The 26,970-nt window shown below is 38.5% G+C and overlaps 1 protein-coding gene across 11 annotated transcripts in view; it reads right to left on the bottom strand.

The window, feature by feature from the left end:
• Window positions 1-26,970, bottom strand: part of SUPT3H (SPT3 homolog, SAGA and STAGA complex component) — a 266,154-nt gene that overhangs the window by 106,152 nt on the left and 133,032 nt on the right. For all 11 annotated transcript variants that reach the window (XM_027723068.2, XM_027722737.2, XM_039387279.1 and 8 more), the window contains one exon: window positions 25,764-25,848. In XM_027723068.2, the coding sequence (XP_027578869.1) occupies window positions 25,764-25,848 (85 nt within the window). The remainder of the gene's footprint in view (window positions 1-25,763; window positions 25,849-26,970) is intronic.

The following is a 26,970-nucleotide window of genomic DNA, read 5'->3' as shown; positions in this document are numbered from 1 at the left end:
GATTTGATCTTAGAGGCCTTAATGATTCTGTGACCCTAAAAAGCAGCAAGATTTAGGTATGGCCCATAAGGAAGACACAGGGGAAAAAACAGGCAGAAGGTCCTGGAGAACATTACAGCTTTAAGCAACTCTCAAAGATTAGGGAGAAAAGATATGGAGCTTGGTTTTGTCCTTCCTGAATTTCAGTGGATAAAAAAGTACTTCTAAGGAAACATGCCAGAATGCAGTCCTGAATAAGCACAGATGAGTCAAGAGTGGAGAGAGAAATATTCAAAACACCAGTGTTATGATGATATTGAATCCTTGAAAGCAGATGAAGCTCAAAAACCCACTGATGAAAAGGAAACAGGGTAAGAACAGAAATTTGTGGGATGCCCAAAGAAAGTAAGAAAATTCTGTTGAAAGATACATTGAATTACATAGCAGAGGGAGAGGAAGATCAGAAGAATATGGTGTTTCTCCTTGGGTTGAAAAATACCCTCCACTTTAAAGTAAGATTTAAAAATGATGTAAGTACTGTGAGAAGAATCACTTCATAGTTAGAGGACTGAAGATCAAAAGAGCCTCAAAAATACCTCTTCCATCCAAATACAAGAAGTGCCATATTTTCCATTTGCAATTCTATTTGTCACAGACTTGATGCACACGATGATCAGTTCTCCCTTCTCTTCAACAGTTCATGGGGTAAAAAAAAAAAAGAAAGCCCATTCATTAGAACGTGTATTTCTGATGGAAATCACCAACCCAGTCCTCTTCTTGCAACATTACACCTGCCAAAGAGTTACACTGAACATAAAGTTCCATGTTACCTTTATCTTCTGTTCCAGTGGTACAGAGGGAAACTGTTTTGCACTTGCAGCTTTTATAAGGCTGGAGTGGGATTTTAAAGGAACTGCTGAAGTGGCTGAATGCTTCATGTGTGAGACCCAGCCTGTGCTCTACATACTTACATTTGCTTAACAAATTATTATCAGCCAAATTAAACTGAAATGTGAAACACGGCACTCTGGAAAAATGACCATTTTTGCCCAATGGTGGAAAGAATAAGGCAAGAAAAGAGGGAAAGCTTTCGCACCATTCATTGGATTTTGAGCTTTAAAGGATAAGCCAGAGAGATGCATACATGAAAATGGGGTCTATTAAAACAGCAGTATTTCTTCATTAAAATAATGCCTAAGTCTTTTAATTACACAGCTATTGGGATCAAGCACCTCCATCTCTAATCCATTCAGGAGGACTAGACATTTTCCTAAAGCTTTAGCATGACCAATTGTCTTGTCCACCATTTTTGTGGCCTCACCCTCAGTCCTGTGTGCAGTTCTGGGCACCAAAACATAAGGAAGATATGAAGCCATTAAAGAGCATCCAAAGGAGGGCTGTGGAGATGGTGAAGGGGCTGGAGAGGAAGCCATAAGAGGAGCAGCTGCGGGCACTTGGTCTTTTCAGCCTGGAGGAGACTGAGGGGAGACCTCACTGCAGTTACAACTTCCTCGTGAGGGGAAGAGGAGGGGCAAGCACTGATCTCTTCACTCTCATGAGCATTGACAGGACTCAAGGAAATGGCTGGAGCTGAGTCAGGGCAGGTTTAGGTTGGATATTAGGGAAAGGTTTTTCACCCAGAGGGTGGCTGGCCACTGGAACAGGCTCCCCAGGGAAGTGGTCAAAGCACCAAGCCTGACAGAGTTCAAGAAGTATTTGGACAATGCTCTCAGGCACATGGTCGGATTGTTGGGGTGTCCTGTGCAGGGCCAGGAGTTGGACTCAATGATCCTGATGGGTCCTTTCCAACTCAGGATATTCTTTGACTCTATGCTCTTCAATTCAGAATTAGCTACAAAGAGAGATTTCTCTCCAGGGCGTGTCAATAAGAAGGAGTGTAAAGCAAAATGCAAGGCTTTGATGGATTCATAAAGAATGGGAGAGCACTGCTGGTAAGTGTGTGTATCATACCAGCAACTGTCTGTAGTTGGGCTCATAATATTCTGGAAATTTGCAATAACCAAGAGCTTTGCCATGAGAATACACAACTGCCAAAAGGGAGCAGAAAGGCAACATGAAGCATAAGTTGAGTTTGCTAACAATTTTCTGACAGGATGCATTTTGTTTTTGAAAATAGCCATTCTCCAAAACTATTTTAGAGGAAATACACATACCAGCTCTCAATACCGAATGCCAAAACGTGACTGAAAAGCATGGGCAGTCTTTCTCACTATCTCTTTGAAGGACTCCTCTTTGTATCAGTATTTCCTTATTTGATTTTTCCAGGAAAAAAACTCTTTTTTTCTTTTTTTTTTTTTTTTTAAAGCACATCATATGGGATGGCCAATAGACATTTACTTAATTCTTCACAAAAAAGTGAAATGGCTCACACAGGAAAAAATACTAACAAAAGAGAATCAGGCTTTCATGGATCTCATCTAGGAGAGAGAAAGCTTAAATTCCCTTGCCTGAACAGGGCAGGAACTTGATATCAACCTCCTGTGTATGCCAGGCAGCTACACAAACCACTGAACCCTGGTGTAGAGGTGGTTTTCTTCTGTATTTCAAAGAAAACTTAAAAATACTTTAGTCTCTTTTAAATAGAGGAAAAAACTCTTTTCAAACCTTATAATAATTATTGTTCTGGAAACCTCATAACATAAGCCTCAGGCCTGATGATCACTAAGTTCCAGTGGAAACACAGATTAATTCATTTCTCTTAGGTTAATCACAGAAAAGAAATAATTTACATACAGCTTTTTTAAGCAAAAACGAACATTGCCATAATTCAAGACAATGCAGATACTACAGGTAACACAATATCTTGTCTGGTGAGATTCCTAACTCAAGCTATAAGTTTTCACTGCTAAAGCAATGCCATACATAAGCAATGTACAGACATTCAGTCACATCTGAAGTTTTTTGTCCAATGTCTTTTCCCACTACAAGTCATCAAATGCACATTCAGCAAATTTGGTCCTCAGAAATAAATGACACCCACAGACACCCGTCCTGAATCCCTCCATTAACCAACATGGCTTGGAAAGTTCTCAAAGGCTTCCTTGGGTTCTTGGAAATTACTGCCACCTTCAATTTAATTTCCTCAAGATCTTCACCACCTCTAGTCCCAGAGATGTGAATGATGAATCATTGAATTGACAGTCGAGAAGGAATTATCTGTCATCTGTTAAAATTACAGGCTGCAGAGGTAATGGTGTCTGCAGTTAAGCACAGGTCTGATCTGCTTTCTGTAATATTGTTTCCTTTAAAACACTTGAGATAAAGCGCAGCAGAAATAGCTCAATACTTTACCAGTATTGTTTAAGGGAAAAAAAAATTTTGGTAAACCTTAAAAACTTATGTATTCATTTTTTTAAGAATTATAAACATCTTTATTCTGCTGAATAAAATGTTGCCCTCATAAAACGGGTTTTGCAATACCTGAGAAAAATCAGCCACCAGATGTGGTTGATTGGCCTTATGAAAAAAACTGTATTTGCACATGCCAGTGGATAATTGTTTGGAATTCAGAAGCAAAATCTACAAAGTTTCCATCTGCAGCAGCCAGAGGGCTGGAAGTTGAACAGAATTTTCCCTACAATTTCTTGTCCTAAAAGCTCTCTCTGTCAGCTCTATGTATCACTGGGCATATGAAATGAAAAGGGAATGAAGGTTTTTTCCTGACACTCTCAATGCCTGCCCTTCTGCCCACTCTGAGCATCCACCTGAGTGGCATATAAGACAAGACTGGTGGGAGAAACCTATTAGGTGTCTCCTCCTACATGGATGCTTAACAATTAGCACTTATCTAAATTTTATTTATGGTTTAAAGACACAGAAGTATTCCTCTCTACAGACAGCAAAATGCAGCTCAGAGGCATTTCTACTTACACAATCAATAAATAACAAATTCCAGTACAAAACTCAGGAAATTGGTTCTATTTCCATACGTAGCAGACACAGCACCTTCCCCTCAGCAGAGGAACAAAAATGGAACATCTTTTCTTCTGATTTATCATCCTATCCCAAGTATCCTGAGGGATTATCAGAGCAGGCAGTGGAGGGCCAAGGATGAATTGTTCAAGATTTCAGCTAATTAATGGAAGGAAAAAAGATGGTCAGTTGACAAGGGAAAAGAACCAGCTATTGTTCTGATGATGAAAGATGCACTTCAATAGGCAGGCGAGTTGCCTCCACCCTCCATTATAGTACAAACAGTTTTGTTGGTGGCTCTTTTATAAGAATTCAATTGTTCCAAAGATATATAACTTCCAAGAGCAAAGAAAGCAATAGAATCCTAAATTAAGAATTTAAAATCTGAGAATCATAAGCATTTTAAAAGACAAAAACAATGTCTTTTTGTCAGCTGACACTCAGTCAAGCACCTTGAGAGATCAGACTGTCAAACAAACCAGAAATAACAAACAGGGATAATGGGAAGGAGGGAGAACATAACGGGAACGTTCATGACAGAGGAAAAAAAAGTACAAAAAATAACTGGGGATGAAGCATGGCATATGTGTAATATCATTAGTCTGCTGAGGGCTGCACAGATTTTATTTTTAATTAAAAGCATGATTCATTTTAATTAGCACTCATGATTTGTAAGTGATGCTTTCTTTTAAGAACAGTCAGAGCAATGACACTGGACTATCCCATCTGATTTATCTGTGATATGGCTGGTATACAGGTCAGGAACAAACAGATAAAAATGCCCTGTGAATATTATTTAGGCAACCCTTCCACAGCTGAAGTGTTATATGAATGTCATGTACACAAAAAAGACAGTAATATTTTAATATAATTTTTGGCTTGACAATGTCATTTTCAAATCATCATAGACATAAACCAGTTCAGTTCTAAAAGATGTGATAAACAAAATCTGGGTTTAAATTAAATCAGTTTTAATGGGTTTGCAACCATGGCATTTTTTTAGGGGAAAAAAAAAAAAAGCATCCATTGACCCACACTGTTAAATTCAGGGTTCTAATCCAAAATCAATTGTGCCTCAGCCAGCTTTCTATCAGCTGAGTCTTTTGTTTGGCAAAGACTCAACTCAAAATGAAGGGAATGCATTGGGGTGATAATTTGCTGCATGAGCACCTATAGGGTTGTTAAAATAAAGGTGCTGTGCCATATGCAGGTGTTCCAACATTCTTAAACAGTTCCTCCAGTATCCCCAATGCATTGCAATTACAAAGTAAGCAAACTAAGGAACAGCAATTCTTCATCTGGCATTTGGTTTGGAGCCCGTCTGGCAAACGCCTCCAATTCCCGCTTTAAAGCACATCCCTCCTGCTCCAACGGCGATGATGGACTGCAAGGAGCTGCATTAAGGTCTCAGACAACTAAATTACTCCAGCTTCAAACTGTCAAGTAAACTTTGCAGCTTTGTACTTCATGTAGTACCGTTGGTGATAAAGACACAGGAGCCCCAGGCTGCTGGTTTTGGCCACAAAAATGCCGATTGAAGTGATCATTCAGTACAACATGTGACGGGGAATATCATTTACACAGCAGAGACACACACTCGGGGAACTGACACAGGTCCAAACCTACTAAAAATCACTTTTCCTCACCTACCCCCCAAATCCTTCCTTCAGAACCTTCACGGGACAGGAATTTGAGACAATTTCAGTCCTAAGATGCAATAACTATCTGATGACAACTTTGCCAATTGTATTTCTAAAATTAATTATCACTAACTCCTGTTAGGGCTTCAGTAATCTTCCAAAATCATGAGACATTGTAAGCCAAGCTGCTACGGGGACCTAGAGTTTAATCACAGAATCACAGAATGGTTTGGGTTTGAAGGGACCTTAAAGATCCTCTTGTTCCAAGCCCCTGCCATGGCCAGGGACACCATACGTATATATATCAATTTATACATGTAGACCTACATATTTACACATATTCCCAGGGGGAATCCACACTCAGCCTTGGGCCTGGCTTGACCTGGGGATGAGCAGCTGCAGCAGCTTTGCTTCTCTCGGGCCAACTCCAAACACCTCATGCAATAACACAACCAAAAACATTAGGCTTGCAGTGAGCAAAAGAAATAATCACAAGACATCTTGTCTTAAGATATGATTCAAAAAGAGCATTATTTGTTCTCAGTCCTTTAATGAGCCACATTATCAGTGCTGAAACATACATTCCCAAGCAGGACAGTGAGATAAACTCTGTAAATCTCACAACCGTGGGACAACATGTCTTTTTATTTTTAAAATGATAAAACACCTCATTGCCTTTTAAGCACACAGATAAGATACCAGACACTTCTCAGTACAGATAAGGTCATAACTGGTGAAATGGAAACTGTTCACGTTACGCTGTTCTAAAAAACGTTTCTGTGCTTATCCAGTCTCCTTGAATAAAAATAACTTCATATACAAACCCTACTGTTTGCTGCACTTGCAGTTTTTTATGAACTTTGGTAGAAACATCATAAAAACAAGTACTCAAACTGGATGAAACTGCTTTGGGTAGGAGTCTGCGTGTCAGAGATGAGAACTGCCCTTGGCCATTCAGCCTGCACGGTATTTATGAGCAACACTTCATTCTCACAATCTTAGAACGCTTACAATAAACAATAATGATAATAACTTTCAAAACACTTTCTGAATTTCAAAATATTTTCCCCAAGAATGATGTTTGCCTCTCTGTTTTGATACATGCGTCGGAGTCCGTCTGCTGAAGGGAGCTGTGGAAAGGTAAGAATTTTCTGCTTATGATACTGAACAGTAAATCTTGAGCCTTAGCCTCTTAGATCTTTGAGTAATATTTACTATTGTAATACACATGGTTTTATAAGCTATTTTAGAAAGTAATTTAGAATATGAAGAAAGTATATAACCTTTTTCAGCTCACCTCTGAAATTACAATTGCATTCTCTAACTACATAAATAACACCTTTCTCTGTCAGTTCTGGGATGCACAAATCCTTCCTCTCCATAAAATTTACCAACCTAATAAATACTGACCCAGAATCAGCAATTTTGGTATTTACTAGGGACTCTAACCAAATTCATAAATCAACATAATACCTAAGTGGGCAGTACTACAATAATTTTATATATTCTATATAACTATTCCACATAATATATTTAATGGTCAGAAACATTACACATTTAGCTGGCAAGTCTCTCCTTTAGCATTTAATAAATGCCATACTTTTACATAAGAAATTGTATTTCAATCTAATGTTTATATTTTGACTGCACCTAAAATGTGCTTATTGTAGCATACTGCATCAATAAATGAACAATTATTTCTCAGTGGCATGTAAAATACATAGTGATGTCAGCAGCATTAAATTCTAGTGCCAAGTAGGGAAGCAGTTAAATGTAGTTTAACTATAAAATTAATATTATACTAATTTTAATAAAAGGAAAAGATTTACCTTATTATTTTTAGTTCAGACATGCAGTCATGTGCAAGGTAATTCAATACCCACTGTATAAAATCTGAACTATGGAAATGTTTTACAGATGTTTTTAATCAGCTTCCTTTGTTTAACATTAGACTCTAACCTCCAGAAGATACAGACAAGCTGCACATCCTACAGGTAATGTTATCCAGATGGGATGTTCTCCTTGAACATCATGCTTAGTAACATAAGGAATAAGGAATAACATAAGGGATATGCTGTGAAGAAAAAGCACCTTGGCAAAACGTTTCTAATGTCATTTTGGATTCAGCGCCATGACACATCTTTTCCAGCTTGCCTACAGTACTTCTTGTGGAAAACTCCCAAAACATACAGCATAAAAATGTCTTGGATTCGGACAGCTTTATGTTGACTGCTCAGCTCTAGCAAATACTAAATACAGTAGTGATAGCATCTTAATTCTTAACTTCTTCCTTTGGTTAAATTCTACAACTTTCCAGCTGTTGGATCCCTACAATATTCCTGCAGCCCTATCCCACACTGACTTTTCTCTGTCTACACCAATTTCATCAGGAAGACGCTGTTGCAATGAATGAAACAAGTACATCTCTATTGGCAACAAAGAATGAGCTTTCCTTGCCTGGATGCTGCTTTGCAGGGAGGAATAAAACGCCAGTCTTTTGAAATTCATTATTTGCTCATGAGTAAATAGGAGCAGTGATTCAGAGGGGAGGTACCAGCGAGGCATGGCAGTTAAGTGGTAAGTTCATTTTTTGTGTATTACACCACTGATCCATCTGCTGAACATCATTACCTCGATGTCTCATTCAGGTATTGTCTACTTGGAAATGGAAAAGCCCTAAAATTCCCAGAGAACTCCAGAGATGCCTGCAGGAGCGCACCCTGCAGCCCTTCACTGTGATGACTTGGAGCAATGGCAGGAAATGAAATCTTCCTTTAACCCTCCAGAGACATAACTCAGGCAGAGACCATCATCTGTCCAGTGTAAGGACTGAGCCCATATCCATAAACATCTCACTGGTCTCCAAGTAGAACAGGGAGGGAAGTGAGGCACCCATATGCATACCCTCTCCTGTCAACCAGGACATAGAGGATCTAATTCCAAATACATTTCCAACAGCCCATCCACCAAACAAAGGTTGTAACTATCAGCCCAGGCTTCCAAAGCAGAAAAAAAAAAACAAACCTGGGGGCACAAGAAAAGCCTCTGACACAAATATATTTTCTAAGAACAACCAAGGATACAAGAAATTACATTTTCCATCAGGCAACTAGTTCTTCCCAAAAATCATCCTGGCATAGCTGTAAGGGTAGATATGCTCAGGGTTGCTGCAAAAAGGCATGGATATCTACAATAAATACACTAAGGAATCACAGAATGGTTTGGGTTGGAAGGGACCTTGAAGATCATCTCATTCCAATCCCCTGCCAGGGGCAGGGACACCTTCCACTAGCCCAGGTTGCTCCAAGCCCTGTCCAACCTGGCCTTGAACACTTCCAGGCATGGGGCATGAACAGCTTCCCCGGGTAACCTCGCCAGGGCCTCACCACCCTCACAGGGAAGAATTTCTTCCTAACACCCAATCTAAAGCTACTCTCTGTCAGTCTGAAGCCATTCCCCTGTGTCCTGTCACTACAAGTCCTTCTAAAAGGTTTTTCTCCATCTTTCTGGTAGGCTCCCCTTCAGGTGCTGGAAGGCCACAATTAGGGTCACCCCAAAGCCTTCTCTTTTCCAGGCTGAACAAGCCCAATTCTCTCAGCCTTTCCTCACAGTAGAGCTGCTCCATCCCTCTGATCACCTTGGTGGCCTCCTCTGGACTCGCTCCAACAGGTCCATGTCCTTCCTGTTCTGGGGACCCCAGAGCTGGAGGCAGCTCTGCAGGTGGGTCTCACCAGAGCAGAGCTGAGGGGCAGAATGCCCTCCCTTGACATGCTGCTCACGTTGCTTTGGATGCAGCCCAAAACCCCCTTTTTTTGCCCACATGCAATTCCTGGTGTACAGTCAGCAGAACAGACATGAGATCCACAATCCAGTGCTCTTGAGTTGATTCCAGCCAACCCTGCAGGGTTCACATGCCTTGGCAGAGCCTGGTTGGGAGTTCCAGCACATCTAACTACTAAACACTAATAAACACTAATTAAAGTGTTTCCTGCACCTGAGAGGGGTAGCAGCTCTTGAGTAAGAGCACAGTCCTGTCTCCCATACTTATATTATTGAAGCATTTGGAACTTTAATAAAAATTTGGATCTGAAATGGGTTGTGACAGGTTAAGATTAACATCCTCCTACTGCAATTGCTTAGAAGTAGGGAAACTGGCAAGACACAGGCTATTTTTCAACCAGACAGGCATGTTTCTACTGACAGTGACAGAAACATTTCCACAAAATAGCCTCCTGCTGTCTCCAGCACTAATGAAACGCATGGCATACGGCAGCGGAACGGCACTACATTTCCCTCAGAATATGAAATGTAAGCTCTGCATTAACCATCCTCCAGAAATCCACCAGAGCTACAACTTCTGTGTAACATTAAGTCTTTGTTAGATTAACTGCAGAAAAGCCTAATGGCTCATAAAAAACCTGCCACCCCCCAAAAAAACACCCCTGAAATGATGTGATAAAGAATGATTTGAGGTGTAAATCCAGCTAGACACACCCCTCACCCATCTTTTGAGTGCATGGGGTAGAAAGGGCTCCAGGAGCTGTAGCAGCAGATAAGAGCAAAATAACTAAATCTATGAGCAAGGAATATTCCAGCCCTGCTCCCCAAAACAGGTGTTTGTACATTTTCATGACTGCAAGAATATAAAAAATACACACAAAATGCATAATGGTGAGACATAAACCTTTCATTACCGTGACTCTGAGCTGCTGTTTCAAGTACACATAGCCCTGCAAGACAGTTTTAAGTAGCTTTGACAGCTTACAGTGGACCACAGTTCTACCAAAACATCCCAAGAAGGGCCTAAGAGTCATTTGAGGTCCTTACCTTAACTTGAAATTGTGTTATCTTCAGAGATGTTAAAATATAAGTCCCTTTTTCACTTAGTTACTCTTTTTTGCTATATATTTATTCAGTTGCTTATTATTTCTATTGCAGGAGCATACAGTAATATGCTACTGATACTGGTGGGTCATGGGATTGAAGTGTTGGCCATCACACAGTCAAATAAAAAGGAGGATGTTGTCACATCAAGGAGAGACAGCACACACAAACATAACATGCAACGTGGATAACAATAATCTCAGAAAAATCAACTGCTATGGACATTTTTGCAGATATTAAAACAGATGGGAGGCTTAGAAGGAATTTGGAATAAGACAGTATTTGCTTTTCAGAACTAAACAAAGTGGCTTTTCTTCATAAGAATGTTCTGAAAAAAATTAACTTTACAATATTGACTTTATTCTAATGGAGAAGTTCGACATCATTTTTTAATGGAGGCCACCAACCCATGATACAGAATATAGCAGGGAATTGTGACAGGCTTCAAACATACAAATGATTTCATGCAGTACTGATGCAACAAGTCCAAAGAATTTTTATTTATCTAAATTCACAGAATCAAAGAATGGCTGGGGTTGGAAGGGACCTCTGGAGATCATCTAATCCAACCCCCCTGCTAAAGCCAGTTCCCCTGGAGAAGGTTCAATCATTTGGATTGAGTTTTCTCTATAGTGATCTTTCCAAAAATTGTCCTAATAAGAAACTGTGGAGAACAAATGGAGTGGGAAGAAAACTCTCCTTAAAGAAGGAAACATACTTCTTTATGTATAAGCAGTATCAGAGGGTTGTATATGCTAAGAAAAAAAAAATCCCATCATAGATGAGACTAGAGATGGATATATCTACCATCGAATCTGTTCAGATAATATTTTGCTGCATTTGGTATTGTACTATAACAATGTAGCAGAGTTAAACCTGCAAAATGTTTAAAATAACTTTTTGTAAATAATGTTCACCACTAATACGGTGAATAAACAAAAAGCAGTCAAGCTTTTACGAGATCCTGCAGCTATAGCTGAAGCAAAAGATTAAGCTGAATTTTTGAACTACAAATTATCACTACTAAGAATTATTTTGGATTAAGTTCACATGTGAAATATATTTGTAATTTAGTAATGAGTACTGGTCAGTACCTTGAAATGAAATATATTTTATTGGAAAAATCATATCCCTTGAAACAATTTTGCATATAGTACTGAGCAATATTTCAATGACCTTATAGAAAAATAATAACATCAAAAGATGTATTCAACAGTCTTATATTATGGCACTCACTCAGCATATGGGACACTCAGGTTCAAGTTGACATTGTTCCAGCAAGTCTTTCCTCTCCAGGGCTGTTGTCCTATACCCTGAGCTACCAGCTAGAAAAGACTCTTCTTCATTTCAATAGGTTTGTACAATTTTTTAAAAAAAGCTTTTAGTTTTGTTCTGATGAAAGAGTAAAGCAAATGTCAAAACGTCTCAATTTTTCAGGAAATGGAATTCTTGTTTTCCAGCCAGACACCGTAATTACAGAGACCTCTGAGCTGGACATGAACCCTGTAACGCTTGAGCAACAGCCTGAATTTCAGGCTAGCAGTATTTGAGTTGAAAATCAGGCATCATTTGAATCAAATCTAACAGGAATATAATAGGAATGCCATCACCTCCCATACACACAGATTTGAAGGAGTTTCAAATGTATAGATAAATACTGGAAAAGGACCAAAATGAACACAAAGGAAATTCAAGTCCTAAAAGCTATACTGAAGCAATCTGAAAGGCTTGCTTTAAACCTGTTAAAGGAAGGAAATTCACAGTTAAGACTGAAAATCCTGGCTGGAACTCCAGCCTTCAAACACATATACTGCCTTGCAGAAACAAAAAAAGGGTAGGCAAACCATACAAATCAAGACCACAGTGTCAGACTGGATTTCCAGTTTTAACTGTGATTTGTGACATATTAGAGAACACTTTATTTCATTCTGTTTCCATAAAGTTGTAGCTTTCAGATGGACAGGCCAAGAATAGTCAAACTAGTTGAGGGTTTATTAAGCAGCAAAATCACCACCTTAGTTGAGCTAGTAAGTGGATTTCTTGCTATAAGTCCATAAAAAATTTAAAAAAAAAAAAAAAAAAAAAATAAAAAAAAGGAAGCAATACTTCCTGAAGGCACAACACTAGATTTAACAGCTTTGCCCTTCTCAGTATAAATCTGTTGTACTAGTACCTCCCACAGCAATCCCAATCATGATATTCTGTGCAAGTATTTCAAAGCAATTGCTGGTAGTTTACATTAAACTTTGATTAGGTATTTATCCATAATTCTTCCAGAAATGGGGCTTGATTCAATAAATAATTGTATATATACCCATACACACCCACTTATATACATATATTTAAGAAATTGTCTGAACAAAGGCCAAAATTAGTTCAGGATCAGATATGGCTCAGATGACCTCTTGAGGCTCCTTCCAGCATAGTTCTTCTGTACAGTTCAGGATGCAAATTCCAGAGCAATCAGGGTAAAAAATGTGTCATTAACCAGAAGGAAATGCTCAATTTATAACTGGTGTGCCACAAACCCAGCATGTGGAGAGGCCAAGGATCAGCCTGGGTAGTGGGACATGGAACAGGCAAAGTCCAAGTACAGGTGTCAAAGCCATTACACAATTTTAGGGACATCATCAAGCTCACTTTCTATGTGTGACCAGGAATGACACTGAAATTCAGGACCTGTGTGAGGATTAACCAGTTATTATTGCAAAGTGCTTGGAAGAAAACAGGTGCTGAGTAAAAACGCTGAGTATTAGTGGGATGACTAATAAAAGCAGTTAGTTACAAGGAGCAAGAATCTAAGGCAAGGGGGGTACCACAGAAATCCAAGACATCTGGGGAGGAGAATCGGTGTAATAAAATGAAAACAAACCAAACCCGTGTTATTTGGCAATCCCATATGCAAACCACTTGAACTCTACACTTCTGGAGCTTATGTCATCATTGAGCCTCCACCTTCACTCTGAGAAAGCTGCAGTTTAGAGAGCTAGTATTTTAAAGTATACTGTAAGGTGGTAATGGAGCAGCTATTCAAGAAAAAACCCATCAGATTTAGTCAAGTCACTAACTGGAACACGCTTAAAGTTGTTTTACTCCAGAAATGAATACACCTCCTCCAGCATTTATAAGAGGGGATGTAGAAAATCATAAATACTCCTCAGGATTTCAAGAACCCCTGGTATATTTGGAGACTGCAAGTGTATTGTGTATTAAACAAAAAAATTATACACACTTTTAAAATATCATCCATGGCCCTCCATAAATCCTCAAACCCCTCCCATTAACAGTTACTGTATGATTAATGTTTGTATTGGGCCATTTTAATTAGTGAAACAATTCAGAGTTCTACCTTAAAAAGCAGCTTTGTGAAACTGCAGTAGTTGCAGAATATTTCACTCCTGGGCTTGATAAAACACTAAACCAGAAACTGCTCTAAAATAACTGCCTGCCACAGCACTTTTAGCCAACTTTTGCACCTGGTGCCGAGAGAAAAAGCCAAGTGAACTTTCACTCACTTGTTGCATGTCAGCTTCAATGCAATGTCTTTCTTCTGTTGTGTTTGGGTTTCTAACTGGAAGAGACAAGCAAGCTAAACTAGCAGACAATCAATCCCTAAATTCTAAGAATGCAATAAAATTTGATACCAATAAATCTTTTCGTTTAACAGCCAGAAGAGATTACAAAGGTATTTGAAATTTTACCCTCTTCTGTACTTTCAATAGGACGATTACCTGACAATCCTGTTGAATCAAACAGCAAAATTAAAAGAGACACAATTAAGCTTGTATACACAGGGAACAGGATATGCATTTATGCATATCCCTAGTAGGTCCTCCATTATATATTAGCCTTGATGTATTTTTCTTCCTCTTACAATAAAAGTTATTACGCCTTTGGACTGTCAAATAAAAATTCAATTGGCTGAGACACAGACCTTCAGTGTAAAATAGCTTTGCACAGCTTCCCTCTCAGCTACAGTCTGTCCACTTTTTTTCAGCTCTACCGTTAATTTATTTCATGACTTTGGGAAAATTCACTTCGTCTTCTTTGTACTTTAACTGCTCATTGGTAAAGTGATCCAATTTTTTCCCTAATTTGGAATGATGATGACATAACATAAGGCAAAAATGGCAAATAACGTAAAAACATACTCAAGAATTAGAGATGATAAAAAATGTAGTTATTGAGTATTGTGAGAATGGTTGTTAGGAGCAATGTCTGCTGAGTATATTGAAGTTGATATGTTGGCATCAGGCTGTGTAGGACTATATAAGCACTTATTTTTAATCTATATATATGAATCCACAATTGCATGTATGTGACAGTGCAGACACCCGCACTCACACTTGCACGCATATGGTGCTGTCCACAGAAGAAGCACTTGTCACAAAACTTTCTATTTTACCATGAATTCTTCACTGAAATGTAGAATCTGTCTCTCCCTTTCATCCTCATCCTGTGCTCTCCTCCGAGGTGACACCAATGGCCACGTTCCACCTGCTTCATCGTTACCCACCTACTTTCTCTGGCCTCATCAGAGATTCAATTTGGGAGTAACACATCTGCTCACTCTCACTCCATTCACTACTTCTTGATGACTTCCCTGTCATCAGCACTTAATGTCCTGTAAAGCTACTTCCCAAACTCATTCTCCAGACCAGACCTTCTGCAGGCTCCAATGCACCGGCCACAGTTTCTCTTTCAAATTCCTCTGCCTCTTATTTCAATTATTCCCATTCTCTTGCTATTGAACATTTTGAGGAAGTGTCATGGGAACCTCTTCCAAACTGTTCCCACTACAAGGCTGTTTTTGTCTTCCTTTATTCCACTTATTTAAACAACTCTTTGCTGAATCTCAGGCTTCCCATTCCTTACTCACAGCCTGGGTTCCGCTTTAAGCTCTGTAATTTTTCTGCTCCGAGAGAGAAAATAAGAGCATTCCCCATAAGGCTGCACTTAGTTTTTGTTCCTGAACACCTTCTCTTGTCATAAATTGCTGGCCTTTTTCCCAACTCTGACCCACCTCAGTAGCTGTATCATATCCTGCCTACTTAGTTTTCAATTTTTCTTTGCTCTCTGGTACTTTCTCTCCCAGTGTACAGATGTCCTCTGTCTATCCTCTCTTTTAAAGAAACCGAATTTCAATCCATCCTGTCTCTCCAAATCTTTTCCCATTTGTTCCTCCCTCTTCATCTATTAAAAAACACAGACCATGCAGTTTTCAGCTAATGCACAGACTTCCCCTCTTCTAACTCTGTCTTGGATCAGCTCCAAGCTGACTTTTCATAAATCCCATCCCTTAAAACTGTTCATATATGGGATACTATGTGCCTCTTCCTGGCCAGAAACCTGGGCCTCTAGTATGTCTTTATTTTCTCTGACTTTTCTGCTGCTTTTGATACTGTTAGCATCTCCTTTTGCCATCAGAGAAATTCCTGTTTTCCTTCTTTCTTTTTTGCATTGCTTCAAGACTTCTGTCATAGGGGAGTTATCTGACTAAATGCAGACGTCTCCACCTGAGCTGGTCACTCACGGCATCATTTACAGCCACTAGACAAAACTCACCATTCTGAGTCCGAATGTTCCTCACCCTGAAAACAAATCCCAGAATCACAGAATGGTTTGACTTGAAAGGGATCCTAAAGATCATCTCATTCCAATCCCCTGCCATGGGCAGGGACACCTTCCACTATCCCAGGTTGCTTCAAGCCCTGTCCAACCCGGCCTTGGACACTTCAGGGACGGGACAGCCACAGCTTCTCTGGGCAACCTGTGCCAGGGGCTCACCACCCTCACAGCATGGAATTTCTTCCTAATAGCTAATATAAATGCCTGAAAGAAGTCAAATAAATTGTATCTTATAAGTAACATTTCTCTCTACTGTCTTATTTCTCCATGAAGCAGGCTCTGGTTCACAGGAATATCAGCCACTGACAGGCAATAATGTAGAACAGTATCTGATGTACCACACACAAAGTACAATGCCTTTACCCAAGAAATGAAAATGGGCACTCTGGGCAGTGACAGGACAAAGGAGAATGGTTTTTAACTGACAGAAGGTGAGTTTAGATTAAGTATTGGGAAGAAATTCTTTACTTTGAGGGTGGTCAAGCACTGGAAAGGTGGTTTTTTGGTGCATCTACAAGAAAAGTCATGAAAAGAAAAAGGGAAGAATCATCAAATAAAGAATAAACTTAAAATGAATTTTCTATGCCTGAATATTTTTCATTTTTTTCTGAAACTCACCACTAAAACAGAAGAAAATCACTAATAATTTTAGATACAGTCACACAAAATTCGTAATATATTATTTTAGAAGATGAAATTTCTTCTGTTAACATACTTCAAAATCACAGGTAAAGCAGAGAGCAAATCTTATTGTCAGTTACTGTCTTTGTCAGGAACAAGTTACGGTCCATACTTTGCTCCATTTATTTGCAAGTCTGAGACAAAAGACTTTGTGCAAGCTGTTGTGTGTAAGTTATTTTCTGTGCACTCAAGGACTGCGCAGCCATCAACAGTCCTATCAGGTAGAACTCGTGGCTGGAAGATAAAAGAACCCAGAAATAAAATGCATCAACATCTCCCACAATTAAATAAATACTGATCTAAGGGTTTCTGCTGTTATCACTGTTTCTGTTGGCCAGTGACACTTACAGACACAAAAGGGTTGTATTTGCCAAAACTAAAGCACTTAAATTTTAAGAAAACAGATCTTGCAGCGTTTCAAGAAGTAAAATAGCTTCTGCCAAGTTTTCCAGTAGCTGTGCACTATTTCCATTTCCAAAATAAAATAGTTTTGAATGATGGTACCACCTTTGCCTTCAGCAACTGTTTTCTTTTGCAGAAGAACAGAAATGGAAGATGTCGACAAAGGTGGAGAACTTTGGTATGGACAGCTGTTTATTAATAACCAAGTGCAGTATTAGAAACTCAGGACCTCTGAACACTAGGTGTCAGTGTAAGAAATGGAAAAATATCAAAAACCTGTTGTTTCCAATCAGGTGGATTAGCTAAGAAACCAGAAGCAGCTGTGACCACATTTCCTTGTAGCTGCATAACATTGTTAACAAGCCAATCTCTCTAAAAAAAGTTATTCTGAAACTATCAGGTTTGCTTGAAATCAGATAAGGTGATTTAAAAACTACAATGAATTTGCTCTGTTAACCACTCTAAGATGACCTTTAAGGTTTATGAGTTACACTTAAAGACCATGCAGAATTTTACACTATTTTCATCACAGATATCCATAAATCAGTTTGTGTCTTTCACAACTTAAAGTTTACAGGCTGCTTTTTTTTTTTCAGAATCAATGAAAGACTAAACATATACATTAAAAAAATACAGCTAGTGCCAGAAGCCATAGAGGTGAGATGTCTCTCACTTTACTAAGAAGTCCAGATTTAAAATGCATGTCCAGAATGTTAAATAACTACTTTGAGACTACTTTGTGAAGAATCACATGCTAGAAGTGCCCATTTATCTCTCGTGACACAAAAGATGATCTGGCATCATTACTTCAGCTTTAGAAAAACATGTTTGCCTTTATGTTTGTTCAGGTGAATCCACTCAGGATCCCAGAGAAGAAGCAGAAGGAATATTACCTGCCACCAGGCACTGCCAGTTTACATATATGGACACTTTCTTGAAACAGAGCAAGTAAGATGATAAAAATAATAATTAACACCCCTCCACACTGTTTATTGAATTCTAGAGCTGATTTCAAAGACACATAGATGCTTTTGTAAGTTAATTTGAAGTTCATCTTCCTTATCAAATATCTGTGTGTTGCACACCATTGATAAATTTTATATTCTTTTAATTTCATTTGCTAATTGCTGCCAGAATCAGAATACAAGGTAAGAGGAGTCTTTGTGTGCAGATATGGACTTTACATACATGTTCATTTACTTGTAATATTCAGTTTACATCACACAAACGAGTTAAAGAAAGAATGAAACCCTGAATATCAGTTTTCCATTTGACTTCTGTAACTTGGAATGTAATTATGATTTTCAAAATCATAATCAAAATATTGATTTACCCGAGAGCATCATATTGAGCAATAAAAATGTAATGATTACTCTCAAACTTAACATCTTGATTTGTTAGTAAATGACATCAATAGAAGTAGCCAAACATCCAGGGCCCTGCATCTGTACACACTGAAAGTTTCTGCTCATCTCAGCTCATCCCAGATGCCAACAGCTATTAACCTATGCTATACTTCTAACATTATATATAAAAATTAAATGGAGGATGTATCTGTATTTTGGCATCTCAGGCTGGGATCAGCTTATCAGTTGTGTCATAAAAGCCCCAGAAGCCAAGGGAATTGAGTACATATATATATTTTAGAATTCCACAAATTCCAAAGCCCCCACGAGCGAAATTTCAGACATAATTCATTCCTTTTGCTCAACAGCCCAACCAGGAATCTGATGTGTGAAGGGTGGAAAAAACAGCCTTGTACATATAGACACATGTATCCACATACATGTACAACACATAAATCTATGAAATTTTTAATAAAGGCCCAGACTGATATAAAAAAATCGGGAAATACTGGTATTACAGCTGCCTGCATTACCTTCATTCTTTATATTTTATATGCACTACAACCCAACCTTTAACCATGGACCACTTTGTATTTTCCATTCAGTTAAGTCAGTGCTTTGGATCTTTTTCTTTACTATAGGACGTGTTGCTTGACTTATGTGAACATATTAATTCCCACTGATAATTTAGGGTTCTTAATAACAGTATATTAGTCTTTCCACTTTTAAGGTCAGTGAAGTTCATCACCCCTGGATGCTGAGCAGACCAGGCAAAAAGCAGCATCTCTGTCTCATAGCAGGGAGATCCACCATGGAAAAAAACGAAACATCTCACCAAGTAAGTCATCAAATCCTTCATCTTAAGAGAAAGAACAGAGAGAGCCCAGAATCCCTAACTGGGACTCCTGAATCATCTCCTGAAGTAGATTCTGTGCTTTAGAATAAATAGGTCTGAATATGGTGAACAAGTGACAGCTCATATCAAAACCAGAAAACTCAGGACACGGATTTTCATATAAATTACTGTATAAATCTATCAAATAAATCCAAATATTGACCACATTTAAACGCTGCAAACACACAGGGAACACTTAACAACCACTTGCTAGAGATAAAGTCCCATCTCTTCTTTTCTATCCCACAAGGGAAATGCAAACAAACGCACAGTGCTGGTACCCAGGGAATCTTTTATATTCCAGACTTATTTTCCAGTTTGATTTCTTCCAGGGTAGGTGTGCCATGTGTTTGCTGCAAATGTATATATGTTGTTTAATTGACTCTACAGTAGGAACAGACTGAGTAGTGGAGGGATTTTTCCCAGATGGTTTTTGTGAACTCCCTTTATCCCATCCCTGTAAACACACAGCGTGTTCCGGTTTGCCGAGCTGTACATACACCCTGTGACTTACTACAAAGTCTGGATGTTTAGTTAGCCAGAAGATTGTTTCCATCCTGTGATTCATTAGGTCCCTATGGTACCCTCGACTTCCTTTATTTTGTACAATCACAAATTATATTAGTTTGTCTTATTTTGATAACCCCTCTAATTAATGTCCTGCACAGGAAACTTTATTACTGTTTTAAAACAGACTCATAAAACAAGGACTTTTCCCGTTGCTGGGGTGGCATAAGTGACAGTTGCACATACCTTTGGGACCAAGAGGGAAGACTGCTTCACGCTGTTGGTTTTTATCAGTGGGCAATTGCTGTTCATGAATGAGCTTGTTGCAATTTTTTCCTTTTTAAAAGGAATGTCAGAAATGCTACAATTATGTATATAAAGGTTACAAGTCTAACAGTTCAAAAATGCAGTAAACAAACCTGGAACTGTGTGGGGTTACAAACATTAAAATGACTAATTCAGTTTCTGAACCAATAACGAGTGGGACTTGATTTAAAAAAAAATACCTGTAGGAACAGGCTTCAATGGACCTTGTTTCAGTTTAAATACTCATTTTTTCTACTTCCCTCTCCTATTGTCATAGTCTTTCTCTTCTGATGGGCATGTGAAGGTGAGCTTTTCCTCCTCCTTCTTTCACTTTAAACTGCAATAAAATGGTTAACAGCTGCAGGAATAAGGCTGGGAAGTGAAGAAAGTACATCATGTTGATCCACAAAATGTACAGCCCTTTGAAAACATAGAATTCATGCTGATCATGATAAGTAACTTAGCATTTTGCATGATTAAACCTATCCTTATGCTTGTCTTTGTGTTTTCACCTTTCCTTTTCCTAGGCAAATAGTGGCAAACGAGTACCCAATCTTTACTAAACTTCCTACAATATAAAGCAATTTACTCCACAGGATGGATTTACTATGGACTTACTCAGGATTTGGCGTACTGCTGAATCTTTGCATCTCACTCTAAGTTTTCTACCTATGAATTACTGCTGCAAATTAATATAATCTGTCCATTCCAGTACAGATTATTCACCTGCTGACCTGTGCTTTGCACTTTGGTTGAGACAAAAGGGCTTATTCTGAATTAAATATGTTATCTGTGTAAGAGGCAAATAATTTCCAGAAGCAATAAACAAGAAAAAAAATTAAAGTTATCCATGTGTACACACAAAGTGTTCATATATGCATATATGTAACACGGGACCCAAACCTACAAAGGAAGCAAGAGTGATATATTTATAGTATTAAGTAGCAGCACAAGTTGTATGAAATTAAATTCTTCCATAGGAAGATAAAAGTAAATGATGAAAAAAAATCCCAACAGACACCACGTTCAACATGATTTTGGGCAACTGAAGTTCCTTTGAGTTGATGCTACTGCATTCTAAAAAAAGCCAACCGAGGGGGTTTGGCTTAAATCATTTGACATCAGTCGAAGAGATCAGAGTCCATTTTCCAGTAGACACACATCAGCTGACAGGGAGCAAACCACAATTCTATTAACATGAATTCTGTCATTCATGACAGCCTCCACGATGACTTATCACACATTACAAAGAATTACAGCAGATAAAACATTTAAAGGATGCAGTCCAAGGCTGCTGCAATGTGCTGTGGCCCTCCAAGCAGCCACTCCTTCATGGACAGACAAAGTTACTTACCCATATTTTTGGTGTGCATATGTGTAATTTTCATATTCCCTTGCTGAACCCTGTTCTACTGCTGAAATATCTTTCACTTTGTAAAAAAAAAATCTAATCTCTTCCCAGAAGCCATTCAATATCGCCAGAAAAAAAATGTAAAGGACTGAAGTTCAAATCTATAACCAAATTCCGTGAAAGCAGGTGTCTGCACTTCTCCTGCCACACTCAGCATGCCCTGAGAATAAACTGCTGGTACTGCATTCTGGGAACAAACACCCAGCTGACACATTCCCAGCACCAGGAAGGTAATTCATTAGCAGTCTCTTTGATTTAAGTAGCACATCGTGATCTTATTGTCTATTCACCTGTGATCATGACATCTGAAGCATGAACAGGGAGCTATGGCCCTATCAAGAGAAGACAATAATAGGTTTTAATATTAATCTAATAAGACTACATTTTCTTATGGTCCATCCCAACATGACAAAAATTCTGGAGAGAGCTGGTGAAGGCGAGGAGGGACTTTTCCTCTTTCTTAAATATTATATAAAACAATTTCCAAAAAATTTTACATCTGTATATGTTCAAGACTTAAGCTATTTTGATGACAAACCTCTCAGTGACAGTTTAATAATGAACAAAAATTCCTATTCCATTCCTCTTAGTTACAGACTCTTTTGAGAAAGTGCTGAATAATATTGATTTGTCCTAAAGTAGGATCTCTGAGTTTCCCTTTGAAGGGTCTGAATGGATATTAATTATTATAAAAGAAGATGCTTCATAACCTTCTTACTGCACATGCAGATTGTATTGAATATCACAAAAGAAGGAACTAAAAGAGGCCTTGTTCCACACCAAAAGTCAGTTATTTAAAAGCTTGTCCCTTTTGTGATTTTGCATTCCCTGTTGAACCTTTTTTGCAGACACAATTTTCCTTGTACTACTTGTGTACTGCTACTTGTGCTTACAATACAGCCTTGACTGGAACTTCTAGTCTTAGCACACATAAATAAATACAGTTTTAGAGTAACATGAAGGCATTTATAAATCCCTTAAACATTTACCTATAGATGAATATTTAGATCAGTTAACGGTGAATTTGATTTCATACTAAACTTGAATTCATTGTGCTCTTCAAATACATTATGCTTGACCAAAAAATGTACAGAACTTTCTCCTTCTAGCATAGGGTTTTTATGGTTTTCTACTGCTTGATATGCAAATAACAAAAGAATTATAATTACAATATAAGCATAAAAAATTCAAACTCATGCTAGCATCCTGACACAAACTGGATAGAATTTATTTCTTAACCTTTAGGCTTATCTCCTAGATATTCAAACCCCAGCCAGCTGTCAAAGGATCCCTTTATTAGTCAGCTGAGAAAATAAATTCCTTGAGAGATACAAGCTCATTCAACTTAGAAAGTAATTTTAGGATGACATGAATCTTCCTCTGGAGATGCTCATTTCCTTCTACCCATTGCTATACGCTTTTAATAGAATTCCCCTTACTGTAAAGCAGTGTACATATTGTTCAAAATACACCCAAAAATTGATCATAAAACGTGATGCAGACTCTTACAAATCTGCTTTCCAGGAGTTTGCCTTGTTAGTGCCCCATCTGCTCCAGCAGCCAGACTTCATGAAGTGTATAGTGGTTTGAAGCAGTGACTGTATAAATCTGTCCATACCAGACCCTGATTTAATAGAGTTCAGATCAACTCTGAAAATAGGAAGCTGGAACTATAAACCTGCGAGATATCAAAAGTCAGCCAATCAAAGGTAATCATGCTGGCAACTTATTTTTTTAATTCAGAAGCTCAAACCTGGACTTAATCAACAACTACAAGGTCTTCTTACAAATGTTTACTATGAAGGATGTGTGCAACGTGCCAGCTTTATTGCAGGCATAAAAGTCATTTCTACAGTTTAGCCTTATACATGTGTTAGTTATGGAAAAAATGGACATGAATTTTGAGAAGAAATTACTACATTACATAGTGAGAACTGCCTAGTCCATTAACATGAGTAATATGACAAAATCTGGGTGGTGAGTAATAAATTCACATCTGCAGTCAGCTTCAATTATGAAAATACCATTTTTCTACTACTGGGTAAATACCCACACAAATATCTACAACTAAAGTGAAAATTTCATATGACTACATAGAACAGCTCAATAAGGACACACAGCTAAGGATGACAAATGTGCAAAATCCCCTATCAGAAGTCCGGAGCATGTAAAACGCTCCTGATTTAAGAGTTCCGGCATGTGAATGTCAGAGGTCAAAGCAATGAGCTATTAAAGATACTTTCACTTCCTCGCAAATAAAGTGCTGTCTCGGGCTGGGAGGGGAAAGGTTAGAAAAGCTGTTTATCTGCCGCTCCGTTCCCATTCTTCCTTCTGTCAGGAAATCCTACACGCTCCTACACCCCACGCAGGGTTAACCCCGGGTCACGCCGGCCCCCGAGTAAGTGCCCGGCTTTGATTCAAGTGCAAAGCCCACACGGCCACAGGTCGCACTTTCTCCGAGGCAGGGTCTGGTGCAGAGCTCAGCTCAGCGGGGCTGAGCAGCGCAGACTCCGCCGCGCTACCGCCGAGGGAAGAGGGAAGAGCAAAGCCGCGGCCACCGCTCTGCATAAATTACACGGGTCATTAACGGAGAGAAAATGTTCCTTTGTCAGTTAAAGCTGCAATAAGAATTACAAATATATGCCCGGAGCAGCGTGTTTAACCAGCGGGAAACCTGCAGAGAGGGGAGAGACGATGTCCCCTCCAAGGAGCCACGGGGCACGTTCAGGACAGACCAAGAGGAGCGTAATAAGGAAAGAATCCACGGCACAAAGGTGCCAGGAGACTGCAGAGACAGGGATACACTGTTGGGCTGCAGAGGTATGAGCAGAAAGAAACTGCCCAGAGCTGGAAGGGATGCCAAGGCATTTGCTGAGATGCAGGAAACTACTGAATGGTTGCTGGATTATGTGCAAAGCTGAAGGAAAACACCTGTCTGCAGGCAAACAGTGGGCAAAGGGAAATTCATTTATAGTGTATTTCTATTAAAAATATATATAATAAAAATACATATAAATAGATAGTAATATATATTTATAAATATATCTACAATATATATGAATCACATATAAAATATATATTATACATACACATGCATATTTATAATATGTGCTGTGCCCCATTCTGAATTTTACCATTTTACAGAAATTTTTAGTTCTAGTTAATGTAGTAACAAGACCTAGCTTGAAACTTAAAAACCCTTCTGACTGCTAAAAGGGCTCATTATAGAGAAGAGATCTAGGAACTTGCAGCTCAAAGCTCTAGCTGATCCAGGGACTTATCAGATGTAAATATTAGTTATAATATGTAGTAGTGTTATCTATATATGTTAGTCCCATATAATGTCCCTTCCCACACATGGTGGTAATTTCATTTGAATCAGAGAATCATTAAGGTTGGAAAAGTCCTCTGAGATCATTGAGTCCAACCATTAACTCAGCACTGCCAAGGTCACCACTAAACCACGTCCCCCAGTGCCACATCTACACGCCTTTTAAAGACTATAATAAGAAAAACACAATTGTTATGCTTCCCAACCTACAGGTTGTATACCTTTCCATACAAAATGTCAGGTGGCAAATTCGTGCCATGGCATAAAATACCATTGATTTCTTAAGAGGCATTGTTGAACTTTAATTAAAAACTATAGAGAGGTTCAAATTTAGAGTTGCTTTTGACAGACAAGATTCAAAACAGTCTCATTAACATAACACTTTCATTGGTTTTCAATATATTCATGTGTCTCATATTTCTGCATTATTTTTGACAGAAATCAAAACACCACATAACAGGAATATTAGAGCACAAATTCTAAGTAAATGATGCATTAACACAAATACTAGAATATAAAAAAAAACTTAGCAAGGAAGTCTTCAGATGAACTGCCATTTTTTTTCTTTTTAGTAACTTTAAGTTTTTAACAAACAAATCCATGAGCTTTATTCCCAGGGTTAGGTGGGGTTGCAGATATCCCACATGCACAGGACATAACCACAAGGAAGACAAAGAGGAGGTTCTACAGATTCTTGAGGCCAGAGCATCACCCTCAGTTGCTGTGTTTTATTTGTTTCTAAAACCAGAACAATATGTTATTAGCCATTTGATCACGTGGATTGAAGGAGTGAAGACTATTTTACTGGTTATGTTCTTACCAAATTTATCAGTTGAGTGTGGACAATGTCTTCCACCAGTACTGCAGTTTCATGGAGTGGCCTTCGAGCATCTCCCAGGGAAAACCTGAAAGAAAGAGGTTTACTGCAAGGTTATGGAAATAAATTAAAAAGAAACAAAGCAACTGGTCTTCAAAAAGACAAAAAGAAGAAAATATGAATAATAACAAGTTTAATACACCTGTATTAAGAAATGGATCTCTCAGAGTGGTGCAATTATTATAAACCAAAATAATACGATTAAAGGAACAAAAAAGCTGCAAGAGTGTACATTAAAGCATGTGGTGAGAAAAACTGAAAGACTGAGGAAACTGAGGAAAATCCAGTTTGCAGGAACATTTATGTACACCCCTCATGCCCTTGATAAACAATGCTGGTAAACTGGTAACAATGAATGACAAGAAGACTGAGGTACTCAACAACTTTTTTGCCTTGGTCTTCAATGGCAACCTCTCTTGCTACAACTCTTTAAGTGATCCTTAATGTCCTTTCCAACCCAAATCATTCTACAATTCTATGATTCCATGAGAAAAGAGTTGGTAAAGCTGTAGCATATGCACCACTAGAAATAATTCTGTATTTGCAGCCCCCGCTTTGAAAATTACCAACTAACTATTTGAAAAGGTAAAATGCCAACAGATATTTTATCCCAAATCTAAAGGCTAGTGCTAAGATACAGAAGGAAAAAACTAAAGGTAAACATTTTTATACATAAGATATGAGAGGCTCTTAAAGTCTACACTGCAACATGATATGACAGGAGGTCATAAAGAGATGAAAGTGTTCCTACAATACTGCAAACAAAAGGCAAAGCCACTCCAACAGCTGTCATAAAATAAAGAATTGTGTCAATGAGTTTTTTGTAAGGTATTTCTTCCTCTTTCTACTTTTCTTCTACTTCTTTTCCTGGTATTCCTTCTCTAGGAAATGCCAAAAGTTGTTCTTTACACCTGCCTTGACTGCTGGTCACCCAGCTAAGGCTGGGACTGCTCCTTAGACCTGGGATGGGCAGTGGTCATCACAGGGGCTGCAGAAATTCTGAAGGCTTGACCTTCAATTTGTAGCACCTCTGATCCATGCAAGAGCCTGAGCATTTCCCATACAATGCCCCAACACTGGCTCACTGAAAATATCACTGCATGGATATCATAATAAAAAAATGCTATTCCACTCTTACATCATTATGGTG

The sequence above is a fragment of the Pipra filicauda genome, unplaced genomic scaffold (assembly GCF_003945595.2).
Source record: "Pipra filicauda isolate LSUMZ 115617 unplaced genomic scaffold, ASM394559v2 scaffold54_size4384275_pilon, whole genome shotgun sequence".
In the NCBI taxonomy this organism is placed as follows: Eukaryota; Metazoa; Chordata; class Aves; order Passeriformes; family Pipridae; genus Pipra; species Pipra filicauda.
Note: the sequence above shows the minus strand (reverse complement) of the source record. Positions and strands in the feature narration are given on the sequence as shown.